This window comes from Eretmochelys imbricata, chromosome 2 (genome assembly GCF_965152235.1).
Source record: "Eretmochelys imbricata isolate rEreImb1 chromosome 2, rEreImb1.hap1, whole genome shotgun sequence".
NCBI lineage: Eukaryota > Metazoa > Chordata > Testudines > Cheloniidae > Eretmochelys > Eretmochelys imbricata.
This window is the reverse complement of record NC_135573.1, coordinates 239,260,477-239,278,117: the sequence shown is the minus strand read 5'-3', so window position 1 is coordinate 239,278,117 and position 17,641 is coordinate 239,260,477. Positions and strand designations below refer to the sequence as shown.

The 17,641-nt window shown below is 41.3% G+C and overlaps 1 protein-coding gene and 1 long non-coding RNA gene across 3 annotated transcripts in view; one reads left to right on the top strand and one right to left on the bottom strand.

The window, feature by feature from the left end:
* Positions 1 to 7,199, bottom strand: part of ZEB1 (zinc finger E-box binding homeobox 1) — a 214,527-nt gene extending 207,328 nt beyond the window's left edge. The window contains exon 1 of one of the 2 annotated variants that reach the window (XM_077808272.1): positions 7,092 to 7,199. In XM_077808272.1, coding sequence (XP_077664398.1) covers positions 7,092 to 7,149 — 58 coding nt within the window. In that variant the 5' untranslated portion in view covers positions 7,150 to 7,199. Of the gene's footprint in view, positions 1 to 5,127; positions 5,359 to 7,091 lie in introns of those variants that run through there. The other variant, XM_077808274.1, reaches the window with a different exon arrangement.
* A 134-nt stretch (positions 7,200 to 7,333) lies between these two features.
* LOC144259934 (uncharacterized) lies at positions 7,334 to 9,597 on the top strand. Its single transcript, XR_013344953.1, has 3 exons — positions 7,334 to 7,362; positions 8,295 to 8,347; positions 9,477 to 9,597. It is a non-coding gene; the product is annotated as an uncharacterized LOC144259934 (long non-coding RNA).
* The last annotated feature ends 8,044 nt before the right edge of the window (positions 9,598 to 17,641 follow it).

Sequence of the window (17,641 nt, the reverse complement as noted above, 5' to 3'; positions counted from 1 at the left end):
ACCCCTGTCACCAGAGATTAGTTTATGATGCCCTTGACTTCACCCACAAGTCTACATATTCCTCAGTTAAGATGCCAGCCCTCCGCCCAAACCCATGATCCAGCGTTGGTGGTGACTGTACAAGCAGCAACCACCTCACCAGGCCACCCTACTCCTGAGAGTGGCCTTCTCTGTTGCCCTGTCCTAAAAGCAGCAATTCCCTCTCTTCCCTCCCCACCAAGCAGTGATGATACTGGAGATGTCCAGACAGTTTAGGAAGACATCACCAAATAGATTTATGCTGTCTCTTTTCACACTTGAATGACTATGCATGCAGCCATGCTAGAAATGAGGGCTAGAAATTTTAAAAATAAACATAATTCAGCAGATGTTTATTGTGCCTACCTTGAACAGGTGGATTCCAACCCAATTCATACCTAAAAATGAAAAAACCCACCATGCTGCTACTTTTTTCTGGCAGATGCTTTCTGAAACTAGCAATTCCAGCCATCCAATAGTGCTCTCTCTCTCTCTCTCTGAGCCACAGTCGACCAAGGGCAGGTCAAGCAGTCTCCTCCCCTGATGGAACTCATATATTAACCATCTAAGTAAAGACTCACACCAGCTACTCGGACACCTGAGAAGATTTAGACTGTTAAACACTGGTTAGCATTCTTTACAGTTCAATTCCCTCATTCATTTTATTTTATTAGTGTCCCTGCCTACACTCTGTTTTGCAATAGATTTATTGCTTGTTATGCTGTGCAAAATCAAGGTACAGAACTTTTGCTCCTCATTCCTTCCACATCGACTTTAAATGTAGGAAGAGTCATTCATGAAGAAAGTGTCCTAATTTTTTCATTAATCATTTTTAGTTGGTTTTGATTAAGTACCACTGCTTGACATGTATGGTACCTGCACCTTGATATGTAGGAACAGAACTTAATATTTGTATGTATTGACTTTAAGTCAGTCTAAGGGGCTTCCTAAGCATTTAATAGGCATTTGCTGAATTCTTATTCTAGATCCATCCCTTTTCTTTAAAGCTCTCCCTTCACCAGAGAGGATGCACACTCTTGATGGCAAAACATGGACTGGGATTCAAGGGATCTGGGTTCAATTCCGGTCACATGTCTACATGTGTGACCTTGGGCAAATCACTTAAGGGCTATATTTTTTCTAGAAAGCTCACTTCCCATTTAGGTACCAATATGAACTGGCTAAATTTTCAAGACAGGTCAGCACAACAGGTGCAGAGTTCTTAAGGTCTGGTTATATGTGGCAAAATAGCAACTGCTGGGTGCCGAGCACCTTTATAAATCTGTTCCTTATTTACATGCCTACAAAGAAACTTTTAAAAATTTGATCCTATTTGTGGGTACACTTGAAAATGTAGCTTTAGGCCCTTTGCTCAAGGTCACAAAGAAATCTGTAGCAAAGCCAGGAATTGAACCCAATTCTCCAGAGTTTCATCTTTTTGGGGCAGGCACTGTGTCTTCCATGTTTGTGTAGAGCCTACCACAACCAGGACCTCTAGGCACTACAAAAGATAAACATTTTTAACATTAATAGCACTTGTTGCACTTCTATGGTCACAAGAAGGTGTGCCTCATAATAAGTGATATGCATAATCAGCTCTCATTTGTCTCAGTCTTTGTAAAAAATACAGCAACTAATTAAAAGCAACTAATTTTTATTAACATAGTGGCTGCACCTAAAGGTTTGAGCACCTGAGGGTTTGTTTTTGTTTTCTTTTTTAAAACCAGCAGGTTGGATAGTCTCAGTTTTAGCAGTGTTTCCTCTTGCAAGTATTCTGAATAATTGCTCAAGCAGATATTTTGCTCAAGGATTTAAAAAAAAAGCCACCAAACTGCAGTCACTGTAATGCTAGTGACATATATGTAAGTGAGTTTAAAAAAAGGACTATAATGAAAGAATATAACATCCCTAGGAATAGAAGTGTAAATAATGGTTTTATAATCATCAATATCCTTTGCTGAGAATATCCCATGTTTCTGTAGTCATTTCCACATGTGCAAAGGCACAATACCTGAAATATGTAAAATGATGAGAAAAATAATAAGTATACAAATCTTAACAGAGAATAATTAAGAACAGATGAACCAACACTATGCCACCTCCCTCAGGAAGAGCTCTGTGTAGCTTGAAACTTTGTCTCTCTCACCAATAGAAATCGGTCCAATAAAGATATTGCTTCACCTGTCCTGTCTCTCTAACCTCCCTCCTAAAACAGAATATAAATTCTACCAATAATTTAATTGCCTGAACTTTATCTTCTTTTGTACATACAATTATTAAGGAGACAGGCTCATCTAGATACCAGGCTGATAACCACTGAAGACATAAAACCCAAATTCAGAAGTCAACAGAAGCTGGGACACTCGTACAGAGCCTGATGCAGAGCCCAGTGAGATCTATGGAAAGACTCCTATCACGCTCTCAATGGGGAGGAATATTTGACATGATAAAAGGTAACTCAAAACAAAAGACTCATTCAATTAATTGAACACCCACCTCCCCCAAACATCTAAACTCCTGATATAAGAAAGCTGATGCCAGGCTGAGGAAGTTAATTTAAGCTTCTGTAACGTATAGTCAGACTTAAACTTCTATTCCTCTACATAGAAGCTTGTCTGCTTGCAGTTTTTTCATTGAAAAGTGCTGTAAAAATTAAAGTGAAAATATTTCTGCTATTAGAAGTAAATAAGCTGATTAACTTCAAATAACAGGCTTTACATCCATTTTTATACTAGACACAAACAATCCAGAAGAAAGTTAAAAAGGAGAAAACTGGATTTGATTTTCAAATGGTCAAAAATTGCATTTAGTTTACATGAGATACTGGATTTCTTTGGATTAATTCAACTGGCTGAGCAGAACCTGTTCACTGTCCCTAGAATTTTAACTTGGGCTACATTCCTCAATTCCCAAATTGCAAGTTTAAATTAATGCTGGAGTGAAAACAGGATACCTATTGGGAAGGTTGGGGGGAGAAAGTAGTATCCCAAGTGTCACAAACACTTGACATCCTGCCAGTTGTTAACACCTTGAAGGTAACAGCCATGTCATACTTTTGGCTTATTTGGAAGCAGTGTTATTTTTAATCTGTATTTTAGCATACGGAAGATATATAATTATATCATAAAATCGTAAATGAAGAAAAAAAACAATTGTAAAATGGTTAGTCACTAATAAAAAAGCTTTCCTGAAAATGTTTGTCTATTATTGTTAGAAGTAATATTATGTATTAGTATAAGTGAAAGGTTAGAGAAAAATCCACCTTATTTTTAATTTTGTAAACATGATTGCAGTGTGTGGCTAGTAAGTTTCACATGTTCCTCTGCATGTAGAAAGACTTATTTTTTAAAAGTGGAAATATTTAAAAGCTGGTAAAAATAAATTAATTAATAAAAAGCTGGTAAAGGTACTCAATGTAAGATATAGTGCTCACAAGGTGTCTGTAGTTGTGTCTAAACTCATTTTTTGAAAATTACTATTTTGAGTTGACTGTCCATTTAGCCCTCCTGCAGAAGAAGTTTATTTAAACACTGTGATAGAAATAAGTAATAGTTGTTGCTTTCTGACTTTTTAATTTAAAAGACATTCACCATCCACCATTATTAATCATTACCATAACAAGCATTTAAATAAGAATTAAGCAACATGCATGCTAAATATGCTAATAAAGTCTTTAATTGAAGAGGTGTGACCTAAAGCCATAGGGACAAAACAATATCCTTAGGCCCTGAGCCTGAACATTGAACCACACTGTTGGACCCCTGTGCCTACACAGGACCCACTGACTTCTAAAGGGCTCTCTACACAGATGTAAGGGTAACGTCCATGCAGATCAGACTGAAGAATCAGGGCCTTCTTCCTGTCCCTCCTCCCCTCACCGGCACAAAAATACTAAACGAAAAACATACAATCACTCAAGAGTCTTTGTGTTGCTACTGTTTATAGTCTGGTAATTTAATTCTAATTATATAGACACACTATATAGACATTTATTCTTTGGATCTTTTTATGTATGTTATGCTGCTCTTTAATCAATGGTTTATTGAGGAATGAACTGGAAGTGCCAGATATTGGTTCTACCAGAAAGCTTTCACTGGCAACAATCAGATCTTTCGCTAGAATCCAGTATTGGCTGTAGAATCCAGTATTCAAAAGGCAGCAAAGAAACTAGCTCCAGAGACAGAAAGGTGTACAGCTGTCTTTCCATCCAGAGTTAATGTACCAGAATGGCAGCCATAAGTTTGGACTCCCAACAGGGGAAGAAAGGAGAAAAGGATAGGTATTTAAAAAAAAAGAATTAAAAAAGGTAGATAATTGACAGCATCAAAAAAGTCATGGTAAATCAATTAGAGCTTGTATGTGCCTCCATTACATGAGCAACAGCTTTAAAGTTTAGAGTACACAGTTTGGTGTTCTAGCCATACACTGCTGACATCCAGTAAAATGTCCTGCAGGGGGAAGAGATGTAGAGGGAGAAAGGAACAGAGTACAAATTAATTTACTGCATATGCCTAGTAACACAGTGCCTAGAGGATCTACTGTTCCTTAATCTTAGATTAACAAAAAGATCTCTATCTACAGTACATTTAGAAGCTTGCCACAGAAATAATTTCAGTTACTTATTTGTGCTAAAGGTTTAACATTTTTTCTATCAATTTTCTTCAGTAAATATTTGCAAGTCAGACATAAGCCCACTGCCCAGCAATCTCTATTATCCAGCATCTATTATCTAACCTATCCGCATGCTTCAATACACATCTTAAGAAGTTATTTTTAATTTGCAATAAAAAAATTCTAGACAACAAAATTAGTTAATAAAGAATAAAACGCCTCCGATAACAAAAAGGTGCAATGATGAGGACCAAAAGTGACGAAGATGAAAGACACCTGAATGGCCCTATACACCTTTTGTTTTCTGCAAGCGATGCACGCTGCAGACAAAACGTTTTGTGCTAAACAGCCTCAAATCTGTTTTCTAATATTAAGCACAAAGGAAAAAACACTGACAGCAAGCGTGGTAAATAAATCCCTCCCTAGAGAATGAAAGCAGCAGACAGGAGGGGGCTGACATGCATGCAGGAGAAAACTAAACACCATCTTTTTTTCTACCTGCACAAGTTGCCATTTGCTGCAGCGATCGAGAACCTCTTTTTCCCGTTGATTCCAAAAGCTAGGTTTTCGGAAAAAAAATCTCTCTCTCTCGCAAGTCATCTGTTGATATGCTTTAAGGCGATGATATTCATATCACGGGATCTTTAAGATAAAATCCATTTTCTTTCCTGCTCAGGTAAACATGTTTACTGCTCCCGCACAGACACTGGGTGGTTCAGACTCACATGTCACACACATGTCGTCAGCAACAAGAAAAGCCCCTTTCTCTGATCATCAACATTTTAAATAAGGTGGAAGAGAAAAGCGCTTTCTAAACTTACCTTTAATAAAGCCACATCAACTAAATATAAGTACTGACGTAAAACAGGAAATTAAAAACTGCAATTTTAAATACACCGATACTTGCTATAATAAAAACATCTCCCTACAGTAAAAATAAGAGAGCCACGAGTTCAGAACGATCAGATCAACTTGTTAGTCCCTTAAAAGGCCAATGTTTATATACGCATTTATATACCTAAACAATTCGAAGCAGTGATCAGAAACATCAATCCCCTCGCTCAAATATATTAAAAATAAACAAAATAAAAACTGTTCACGCGGTAAGAATCACAGCTGAAAGCCTTCCTATCCGTGACCCTACACAGGAAATGCCACATAAAACCTAAAATTGCCAAGGACGGTTACAAAACCTCCCGTTTAACATCCCATTAAAAAGAGTTACTCCACCAACAGAGCTGTTTCCTTATTTTCTGAAGATAAACACGGAGTAGGAGTTATGAGCGTTTATTCCCCCCTCTATTTATCCTCAAAATGCGTTTTGAAGTAACACACGTACCAAAAAAACAGCCCCTTAAGTCTGAAATGTAAATGTAATTCCTTATATAGACTGCAGCAGTTCAGACACACAGCAGAGGGGCCCCTGGCCAAACCGTTACCACCCATTATTATACAAACAGGTACCTCCAAAGCCAAAGGAAGGGAAGAAACTTCACCGAATCGCATTCCCTCCCCCGCCACTCCGACAGAAACCCTCCCTTCCCCGCCACTCCTATGAAACCTATTTGTCCCGACAATCCTGCAGAGATCGGGACTTTTTTAGGGAGGAGAAACAGCCCAGTCAACGGCCGCAAACAGAAATAAACTTGCGCTGCAGCAAAGGCGGCTCCAAAAGTAGCAAGCGGGCTATTTTGGGGGGTGGGGGAGGTTCCCCTCTCACTGCGGTCCCCCGGGCGTGGGGGTGAGGGTGTTTTCCCCGCAAATCGATAATGCACTGCAGTACGCAACAGTGCCTCCCCCCGGGCCGCAGCCGGGGCCAGCCCCGCAGCCCCCGAGCGCCAGCAGCCCCTTCCGTCACCCCACTCCGCGGGTGGGTCCCAGTCACCCCAGGTAACGCCTCACACCAGCCCGCCCCCCCCGGGAGCACGCGGGGAAAGTACCGCTGGGGACAGAAACAGCCGCCCCAGCGGCAGCGAGGGGGGCGCCCCGCTCCGGCCCGGGGCGCGCACGCTGCCCGCCCGGGGCGGAGGCGCCTGCCCCCGCTCTCTCTCTCGCACCCAGGTAACAAGTTTGGGAGTTGGGCTGCCAGGGCCGGCCGAGCCTCCCCGCGCTCGCCCGAGGGGCTCGGAGCCCCGCGAGGGGGGACCCGCAGCCCCGGGGAGCGGCAGGAGAAGGTGCTGCCGCTGCCGGGCGTGTGGGGGAGGCAGCGTGTAACGGTCCCGGACAGGCGGCTGAGCGAGGAGGCACCACTAGGCGGAGGAGGGAGGCAGGGAGCGAGCGCGGAGGGAGGGAGCGAGGGAGGCACCAGGTAGCGGATATAACGGTGCAGAGGGAGCCGGGCACCCAGCGAGGAGCAGCAGGGAAATTACTTTCTACTTCTCCCGTCCCCCCTGCACTCCGGGCGGCCCGGCCCCGGAGCCGGCGCGGCGCGGAGCGGGCCGCTGCCCTACGGGCTGACTGACCGTTATTGCGCCTCGGGTTCGCCTGCTTCCTGCGCTTACACCTGGGGCCATCCGCCATGATCCTCTCGCTTGTGTCTAAATGCTCCAGTCACCTCCTCCCCCTCCCTCCCCTCCCACCCCTCCCCCCCGGACCTGGTTTACGACACTGGGTGGTTTTACTTTTACATCACCTTCCTACACCTAGTTCTCGGCCGGAACCTTGTTGCCAGGGGAGACGGGTGCTTTACGGCAGCACGTTTGAACGGGGAAGAGGGAAAAGTTCCTGCCTCAGGTGCCGGGGTAGAGGGGAGCGCAGTGCGGGCTGTGGCGCCGACCCGGGGATCGGGAGCGAAAGAGGGGCGGGGGATCCCCGTGGGTAAGAGGTATGTGGGAGGGGGATCCCCGTGGGTAAGGGGTGTGCGGGAGGGGGGATCCCTACCGGGGGCGGGGCGGGGCGGGGAATCCCATGGGCGGGAGGCGAGAGGGATACCCTTGGGCCCGGGGTGTGCAGGAAGGGGATCCCCACCGAGGAAGGCGGGGATTCCTGTGAGCATGGGTGTGTGGGAGGGGGATCTCCCCGGGGCCCCGTGCAGAGCCGAGTCGGGGGGTTTTCCGTGTGTGACGGGTATGCTCGTGGGCAGGGATACTAATGTCTACAGCAAAATTATCGGATCAAAATCCCCCTTCAGTCATCTCCAGAAGAGAGAGACTTAGTTTAAAAGTTATGTTCAGTGAAGGAGTCTTTGCTCCCCCTTCCACCCCCCCCCCCCAAATGGGCCTGTCTCCTTCCCCAAAGACACTAGGGGCAGGTCTTACCTCTTGTCTTCCCCATGAATCTCTCTCTCTCACCATCACCCTCAAAATAGCTGGACAGATTTTGCAAGTCAGGGTTTGTTTGGTGTACAAGCCTATAGAGAAGATCTGATTTACTAAATAAAGCACTTGGTGTTAGGAAATAAAAGGTTAACTGAGGCCAAGAAGAGAGTTAAGTTTGACTTCCCAAGTGCAAAATGGCAGAGGAGCTCCACTTGTAGTCATAACAGCTCCAGAACATAATGTATGTTACATATTTGTCATTTTCTTCTCCACTTGTATAGCATGATCTCACTTACCTCTTACCATAATCTCCGTCACCATATAGATATGAAGTAACTGATTGATTTGTCATGTACTTCAAAGTAATATGGGATGATTTACATAAATGATGTTGATATTGCATTACAGGGCTCTAATCAAGAAAGAAAAGAACTAGAAGAAAAGTGAGCTGTCTCCAAAATGTAAAGAATTTGTCAAATATCTTTTTAACAAACCATATTTTCTACTTTACTGGGGTGGAGAGGTTATACACACCAAAAAGATGCTGTTATTTTTAAAATTAAAAACCCACATATTTCTTTATTTAATAAATACCTTCAGTAATTAAAACATAATCAAATGTTAGACATTTGATCTTTCACCATTTATGCTATTTGTTTACTTTTTACATTTCACTCAGTTTAGAGAACAAAAACAAATTAGTCAGTTTCCCTCTTATTTCTAGTTATTCTCACTTCCTTGTTCTCATGCACTCGAATAATTCTGTGATGTTTAGGTTGCCAACACTTCTGTGAATGGTTAAATCTGAACAGAACACAGTAAATTTCAGGGAAAACATTTCTACTTATATTAGATTTTTAAAAATAATTTTAAAACTACTAAATCTGGGGCCTAAATGACCTTATCACATTCCGTTAGGTAGTCTGTGTATTCATGTACATATATGACTTCATTTTATAGAAACAATGGGTTTTTAAACTGAAGTGACTTTTTCTTAATTGAAAAATGACAGAGAAAGCTGAAACATGAGATTCCACAGATTTCTCAAATATTTTCTCATAACGCTGGTCTATATAAGCTAATTTTTTGCGGCTGTGTATTTGTTCTATACATTGTGTTAAAGGGACAGGGCAGTCCACAGTCTCAAAAGTGTATGCAAGTTATGGATTTATTTGTTCAGATGCCTAAGTATGCCACAGCTCTCATTTACAGGCACATGTCAGCATTGTTTGAGTGTGCATACTTCTGAAAATTTGGGTACGTTTAGGCTCAGCATTTAGGGGTAGATCCTTAGCTGGTGTAAATTACCAGAGCTCCATTGAGTTCAGTGGAACTATAACAGTTTATGCCTGCTAAGGATCTGCCCATTAGACCTTTTTTAAAAAGGGTTACAAATCATAATAGAAATCTTTTTATGAATTAAAAGTTTCTGAAACCCAAGTACATGGGTACCTTAGAATCACAAAGTGAAATGGACTATGAAATACAAGTGAAACCCTCAGTAAAATATTATTGTTAAAAGTGAGTAAATTGCAAAGAGTAAAAAAATATAAATGCTGAAAAGTAAGACAGGGTTTTAATTTTGTCTAGGGCCCAGTCCTGCAAGCTGCTCTGCATACAAGCAAACATCCAGTCCTATGGAGCACCTTTCAGGTCAGGGCCTAAGTACAGCCCAATCAGCACACAGTTGTGGCCCATATGACATCCTCAGGGCTATACAGGTAGTGTATATATATGCATGTATATATATATATATTGTGTGGATGCAGCCTGCATAACACATAGAGAGCTGCATATGCAGCCCACAATGGTAAATAGGTTGAGAACCACTGCCCTAAGGTATTAGTAACACAGGTAATAAATTTAAATGCTTGTAATTCTACAGATGATGTTTGTCCTGAGCGTCGCTTGTGGAGTACTGTGCTAGGATTTCAGTCTCTTTAAACTTGTGATGTTTTAGATGGCAGTTGCAGAAGATGGGGAAAAAAATCTGATGTTTAATTCACCATTCATACTCTCTTTATTCAAAAGGTTTATAACATTTGTCTCTTGCACGCACAGTACCAAAATCCAAACTTCTCCTTTGTATGTGTCCTTCAGTCAGCTTGTTTTGATTCTGTTTTGTAACTTGTCATCTTTGGGGGGAAAAAATCACTTTGGCTCTTAGGTTTAAAGAAGCTGCGATTCCTATCAAGGTGCTTTCCTCAGGCTGCTGAGAGGGAGAAGGGAAGATTATTTCCTTCTCTAGAGCCTCTTGATTGTTGTAGGAAGGTATCGTTTCTCGGCTTCTTTATTTCTCCTTGAGCCTACTGGCTGCTCTGCATGATGGGGTATATCTCTTGCTATTCTTGACTTTCCTCAGCCTCACCTCTGAGGTTTTGTTCAGTTTTATCTGATACTCCTTGTGAATAGTTGCAGTGCTTGTTCACACACTTGTCTCTTGGAGATCTGTAAGCAACAGCAGAAAGACAACAGATGACATTTGTTGTCATTTTCTCTGCTGACCACCAGTTTGTGAAGAGCAGAAGTGAAACTGACAGGAGCATTCTTAATTTTCATACTGCTGCTGCTTAGAAATAATAGGAGGGACACTGGAGTGATCTGTTTGTAGTCACATGAAGACAGCACTGAATTAGTTTACATTTGGATGGTTAACTGCCACCAAAAGGATTAGCAACTAAAAAAAGAGAAGCTAGAGTTTGCATAAATTGATGGATTAGCCCACAACCACCACTTGAAAGCCTCCCAGTTACCATTAAGAAGTAGATGAGTGGATTTTTTGAACCTTGCTATATTTAATCACCAAGCAACTGCGGATCTCAGCCTCTCATGAAGAATGCCATATACTCACTATACTGTTTTTAAAAGTTTGTCACAATAAATAAAAAAGCCATCGTCAAATATGATGATTTGGCCGAATGAATCTCTTCTGATTCCTCATACAGGCCAGCTAATTAAATGTTATTACTGCATTTATAAGATGCCCATCACTGTAGTGTCTAGGCACATCTTACAAGGTTTAAATTGTGTCAATTTATATTGTAAATAAGAATTAAGAAACATGAAACCCCTTATTTATCCTCATCTTTTAATCTGATTTTTCAGCTAGGAACCTAGGAATTAATGGTTTAATTATTTGTAAACGTCTGGGCAAAGAGATGTATCTTGTGGCTCTTTCTAAACATAGCCTGGTTTGTAAGCATATTTCTTTATAGAAAGAATTCCAGAGATGTGGCCAGCTACCAAAAATACCCAGTTTTCAGCTCCATATGAATATTATACAAATTTAGTTCCAGTTAAATATGAATTTAATTTGTGCAATATGGACATAATGTGCTTGAAACTTTTAGGCTTGAAAGTCTTTGGTTGGGAGGGGATGCAAACTGTGTTAAGAAAATAATTACAAAGTCACATTAGTGTAAGTGCATTGTAAACCATGTAAAATGGGAATATTTTGTGCTCATGGTTACCATACAAAATTTTTTCATTTATTAATATACTTATTAAAGTATATATTACTTTAATATACTTATTAAAGTACTTATTATTGTATTGTATAATTAAGGATCTTTTCTTTATACAATTCAACAAAAAATAAAAATTTAAAAATATTGGGTTTATCTACTTTTTATCCTCTCAAACTTTTTTTTCTCTATTTGAGAACTTTACCATGAAATTCTCTCTCTGTGTTTGAGTCCTGTTGCTGAACATTAATTGTGGTCCAACTATCATCCTTACCAACCTGAAAAAACACCACGTGCAATTTATATAAAAATAATTATATAGTTCTACAGATCTCTCTAGTAAGTGAAAAGAGACTTCTCAGAAAGTCATAAGCATAGTGAAAACTAAGGTTAAGTGCCATGAAGCACCACTTGTGTAAATTATACCTACTATGGGCTGGTCAGACTTTTGTGTATTTTTCTTTTGAAATTTTCTTTGTAAACATGTAAAGAATCATACATATCCAGACTACTTCCCTACCATTTTGTTTGTCTTGCGTACTTTTCACTCGCATTCCATTCCCAATGCTGTCACAGATAGGTCTACTGTTAGAAGGCAATTAACCCAGGATGATGCTCTAAGCCAATTTTGTGATTTATGTAGGAGGGTACCATTGTGCTACTTCATTGTATAAATTTAATGAATAGGACAAACAGTGTCTAATTCTCCACTCTTACACCAATTTTACTCTGGGGATCCATGCCCTAGTGTGTAGCATGTATGAACCAGCCACGTGGATTTACAAACACCCTCCATAAAAAAAATACTATTTAGGAAAAGGAGGAATGTAATCAAGGAAGTTCTACCACCATTCCTCTCAGGGTTCCTTCCCCACTCTGAACTCTGGGGTACAGATGTGGGGACCTGCATGAAAGACCCCCTAAACTTATTTTTACCAGCTTAGGTTAAAAACTTTCCCAAGGCACAAATTCCGCCTTTTCCTTGAACAATATGTTGCCACCACCAAGTGATTTAGACAAAGAACCAGGGAAAGGACCACTTGGAGTCCTATTCCCCCGAAGCCCTACACCCCCTTTCCTGGGGAAGGCTTGAGAATAATATCTTCACCAGTTAGTACAGGTGAACACAGACCCAAACTCTTGGATCTTAAGAACAATGAAAAATCAATCAGGTTCTTAAAAGAAGAATTTTATTTAAAGAAAAGGTAAAAGAATCACCTCTGTAAAATCAGGATGATAAATACTTTAGAGGGTAATCAGATTGAAAATACAGAGGATTCCTCTCTAGGCAAAACCTTAAAGTTACAAAAAAATGGGATAAACCTCCGTCTAGCAAAGGGAAAATTCACAAGCAGAAGAAAAGATAATCTAACATGCCTTGCCTGGCTTTTACTTACAATTTTTGTAATATGAGAGACTTTTAGGATGGTTTATAGGAGAAGGAGTTATCTGACTTGATGCTTCTCTGCTTTCCTCAGAGAACACACCAACAAAGCCTTCCCTCCCCCTCAAGATTTGAAAGTATCTTCTTTCCCATTGGTCCTTTTGGTCAGGTGCCAACCAGGTTATTTGAGCTTCTTAACCCCTTACAGGTAAGGAGGAATTCTAGGCTACCCTTAGCTGTATGGTTATGACACGCCCCCCAAATCACAGACGGTGCTGGACAGCCTGTACCACACTGGCTGTGATTTCTTCCTGAAGCGCTAGGAGAAAACAGAATTAAGACACATGCACCTCTAGAGATACAACTAATTATATAAAAACTAACAATATGTTCCACATTTCAAGAACAATTTTAACCAGTTGATTCTGGGAAACTTTCACTGGAGAGTGCATCAGCCACTTTGTTAGAAGCTCCTGAAATGTGTTGTATTTCAAAATCAAAATCTTGGAGAGCTAAATTCCACCAAAGAAGTTTTTTGTTATTTCCCTTGGCGGTATGAAGCCACTTCAGCACAGCATGGTCTGTTTGCAGGTGGAAACGCCGTCCCCAAACGTATGGGCATAGCTTTTCCAGAGTGTACACAATGGCGTAACATTCCTTTTTGCTGATTGACCAGTGACTTTCCCTCTCAGACAGTTTCTTGCTGAGAAACACGAGAGGATGTAATTCTTGATCTGGTCCTTCCTGCATTAAAGCTGCTCCCACACCACGCTCGGACGCATCTGTGGTTACTAGGAAAGGTTTGTCAAAATCTGGGGCCCTTAGCACAGGGTCAGACATGAGTGTTGCTTTAAGCTGGTCAAAGACCTTCTGACACTCTTCGGTCCACTGAACTGCATTTGGCTGTTTCTTTTTGGTTAGGTCTGTCAGTGAGGCGGCGATTTGGCTGTAGTGCAGTACAAATCACCTGTAATATCCAGCCAAGCCTAAGAAGGATTGGACCTGTTTCTTTGACTTTGAGACAGGGGACTTTTGGATAGCATTCACTTTGGCCTGTAGGGGGTTGATAGTTCCTTGACCCACCTGGTGTCCAAGGAAAGTCACTTTGTTTAGGCCTATTTGGCGTTTTTTAGCCTTAACAGTTAGCCCTCCCTTCCTTATATGCTTGAAGACTTTTTGCAGATGCTCCAGGTGTTCTGCCCATGAATCAGAAAAGATGTCCACATCATCAAGGTAGGCAACTGCAGATTCTCCCAATCCTGCTAGGAGACTACCTACGTCTTTTTTGAAAGTGGCAGGTGCATTTCTCAGCCTGAAAGGGAGCACATTAAATTCATACAGCCCTACATGGGTGATGAAGGCTGACCTTTCCTGGGCGGATTCATCCAGCGGTACTTACCAGTACCCCTTGGTTAAATCTAAGGTAGAAATGAACTGGGCACATTCCAGTTTCTCCAATAGCTCATCTGTGTGTGGCACTGGATAGTTGTCTGGGCAAGTTACAGCATTTAGCTTACGGTAGTCCATGCAAAAGTGTATCTCCCCATCCGGTTTGGGAACTAGAACCACTGGAGATGCCCATGCACTGTTACAGGGGCAGATTACACCCATCTGTAGCATGTTCTCCCTTTCTATAGCAGTTTTGGCTTGAGGAGACACCTGGTACGGTTAGGTTCTAATTGGGTGAGCATTACCTGTGTCAATGGAGTGGTATGCCCGTTCGCTCCGTCCTGGGATGGCTGAGAACATCAGTGCGAATCTAGTGCACAACTCTTTGATCTGCTGGCACTGAATACGTCCTAGGGTCATTGAGAAGTTCACCTCTTCCACGCCACTGTCACTTTTTCCTTCGTAGTAGACACCTTCAGGCCACGCAGCGTCATCTCCTCCCTGGGCTGTAAACTGACAAACCTTTAATTCTCTGGAATAAAAGGGCTTTAGAGCATTAACATGGTACGCTTTTGGCTTTAGGTTTGAGGTGGGGAATGTTATGAGATAGTTAAGAGCTCCCAGGCGCTCTTGGGTCATAAATGGCCCTTCCCATGACTCTTCCATCTTATGGGCCTGAAGCGCCTTCAAGACCATGACCTGGTCCCCTACTTTAAGGAATGTTCTCTGGTATGTTTATCATACCAGGCCTTTTGCTCTTCCTGAACATCTTTTAGGCTTTCTCTAGCAAGGGCTAAAGAGGTTCGGAGGTGTTTTGTAGGTTGTTTACAAAGTCCAGAATGTTAGTTTCTGGAGAAGGCGTAAACCCCTCCCATTGCTGCTTCACCAACTGTAATGGCCCCTTAACCTTGTGGCCATACACAAGTTCAAATGGTGAAAACCCTAACTGGGATGTGGTACAGCCCTGTAGGCAAAGAGCAACTGCTGCAATATTAGTTCTTCTTCGAGTGATTGTTCATGTCCATTCCAAGCAGGTGTGTGTGCGCCACGAGCACGCCAGTCAGAAGATTTTTCCCTAGCAGCATCCGTAGGGTTGGCCTGGGCGCCCCCTGGAGCGGTATAGGGTCCTAGTATAGGGCCCTGCCGACCCTCCACTCCCTCAGTTCCTTCTTACTGCCTGTGACAGCTAGCTGGAACTTTGCTCACTGCTTACAGCAAGCGCCTTAGCAGTGTCTTTTGTTCCTAGTGCACATAGTTCATAGTTGTTCTCTATAGTTATAGTTTTCTCATATAGTTAATAGTGGTTTGTTAGATCGCTCATTTTCCCCTTTGGGAAATACTAGGCTATCCTTATCTGTATGGTTATGACAATTCCAAATACATTCTCTTTCCAAATACATTCTACTACTTTCTTCCTTTTCTTTTAGCAGAGAGACTCATTAATTCTGGGCTCATGTGTTTGATTATGAGTAGCTCTTTCTTACAATATCCTGGAGCTTCTACTTTGATAGTCACTAATCTATAGCTTGTGATTTACAGTAGCAAAGTAATTTACCAAAAACATAATTATTTTCAGCTTTAAGTCACCATGTCTGAACTTGTGGCTGCTCAGATTACAATTAGAGGGCAAATGGGTTAACCAATTTTATGGGCAGCACATTTTTCATTTATTCTTTGTCTATGTTTATGATGACTTGCATAAGTGTCCTTTCCAGCATATTATTTAATTAAACACTAATGTGTTATGAATATTTTTCCATATGGTTCATGTTTGTTTCCTCCTGTAACTTGCATTCTGTTTCTGATTTAGCTCTATTACCCACCCTCTTCCTTGCTGTCTCAAAATATTGTGCTGTTGCTTGTTTGGCTCGCATTTGGAGTTATTCTGTTTGTTGTGATATCTGTACAGCTGTCTCACTCAGATCTTTAGATGCAAACTTACAATCCTTTTCTTTATTATTTCACTACATCGATTTTTCGTTGTTTTTTTAATTTTTGAAACACATTTTCTTGTTCGATGTCATTCATTTATTTTCTTTTATTGCAAAGTGCTTAATATGTTTCCAAAATTTGTAGATTTGGAGCTTGTAGTGTGTCTTCTGAATAAACAGTATTAACATAAAGAGAACCAGAAAAGGAATATAACCTCCACAATAAATACACAAAAGTTGGAATTGTTTGGTTTTGGTGTTTTTTTATAAAAATCACAACAAATAATCAATCATTATAAAAAGAAGACTAAGAACAGTGTAATGGTTATGACCTAAATTTATGAGACATGAGATGAAACATTAAGGTATTAAACATAGTGGGCCTGATTCTCAGTTGTGTAAAGGAGCTTTAGCCTCCCACTGGCAGTGCCAAGGTATCTTAGGATGAGTGTAAATAAAAGATGTAAAGGAGCCCTAGCCTACCTGAAAAGCAGGCTCTATGGGTCAGATTCTCTGGTATGACTATTTGACACCTCATCAGCAGTATACTCTGGCTATGAAATTGGCTTGGTGGACCAGGGAGAATCACCTCAGTGCAAGGTGATTCTCTGCTATAGAGCTGATGTAGGGACTTGTGCACCTCATACATACCCTGCTACTGACATAGAAAGGAAAAGAGTTGTGACTGTCCTGCATCACACCAATCAACTAATTTTTTTATCTTTCTCAGCCTGGCAGGCCCTCAGGCTGTTCTAACATAGTGTAGGGGGACCAGTTCTGCAGAGAGCTGCAGAATCAGGAGAGTGTAAAAGTGAGCTTAAAGCCCCTGTGCAGATCAGCTTCCCTACAGGGTGGATATCTGTGCACTTGAGTCTAAACTCAGAGTTAGATAACACTTACACATGCGAACTGGGATACTCAACAAATTGTTGGTCCAGGACAACACGCTCAGCCCTCGGCTAAATCACAGATATTCGTGTCCTTGAACAAACGTGGCATGTACACTCGACCATGTAAAAAAAGTTGTTGACTAACTTGAGATAATTTAGCTAGAGTTAAAAATTTTGGTATAGACAAACCATCTGTGGGTGAAAGATATTAATCTAGGGCCAGATTTGCTAGTATTTACTAAGGCAAAACTACAGGAGTCTATCAGAGTTGTGCCTGAATAAGGACTGAATGAGACTTCAGAACTTGGTCCCTAGATGATAAAAATCAAAGTCATCAGGAGTGCTAAAATGAAGAGTTGGTTAACTGGATCATATTTATTCCTGTTTGCAATATAAATTAAGTGTTTGTAACCAGTTATTGACATAGCTGGCTCCCTGGATGTCTTGGCTAATGCACTATTTAATAGTGATGGTAACTAATTGTGCCACCCTTGCAATCAGCCCAAAGCGACACATCGTTGTTTTCCTCTAACTAGGTTATAAAACTTACTTGGCTGCGTTTGTGGGACTGTCTTAACCTTGCCTGTGTAACCTAATTAAGTGGTTGTTCCTGCTTCTAGCTTTGTGTGATAAAACATCCCTTAGTGCATTGCTCGACATATGTTATTCTTTGTGTGTGTGTCTTCTGGGCATTATT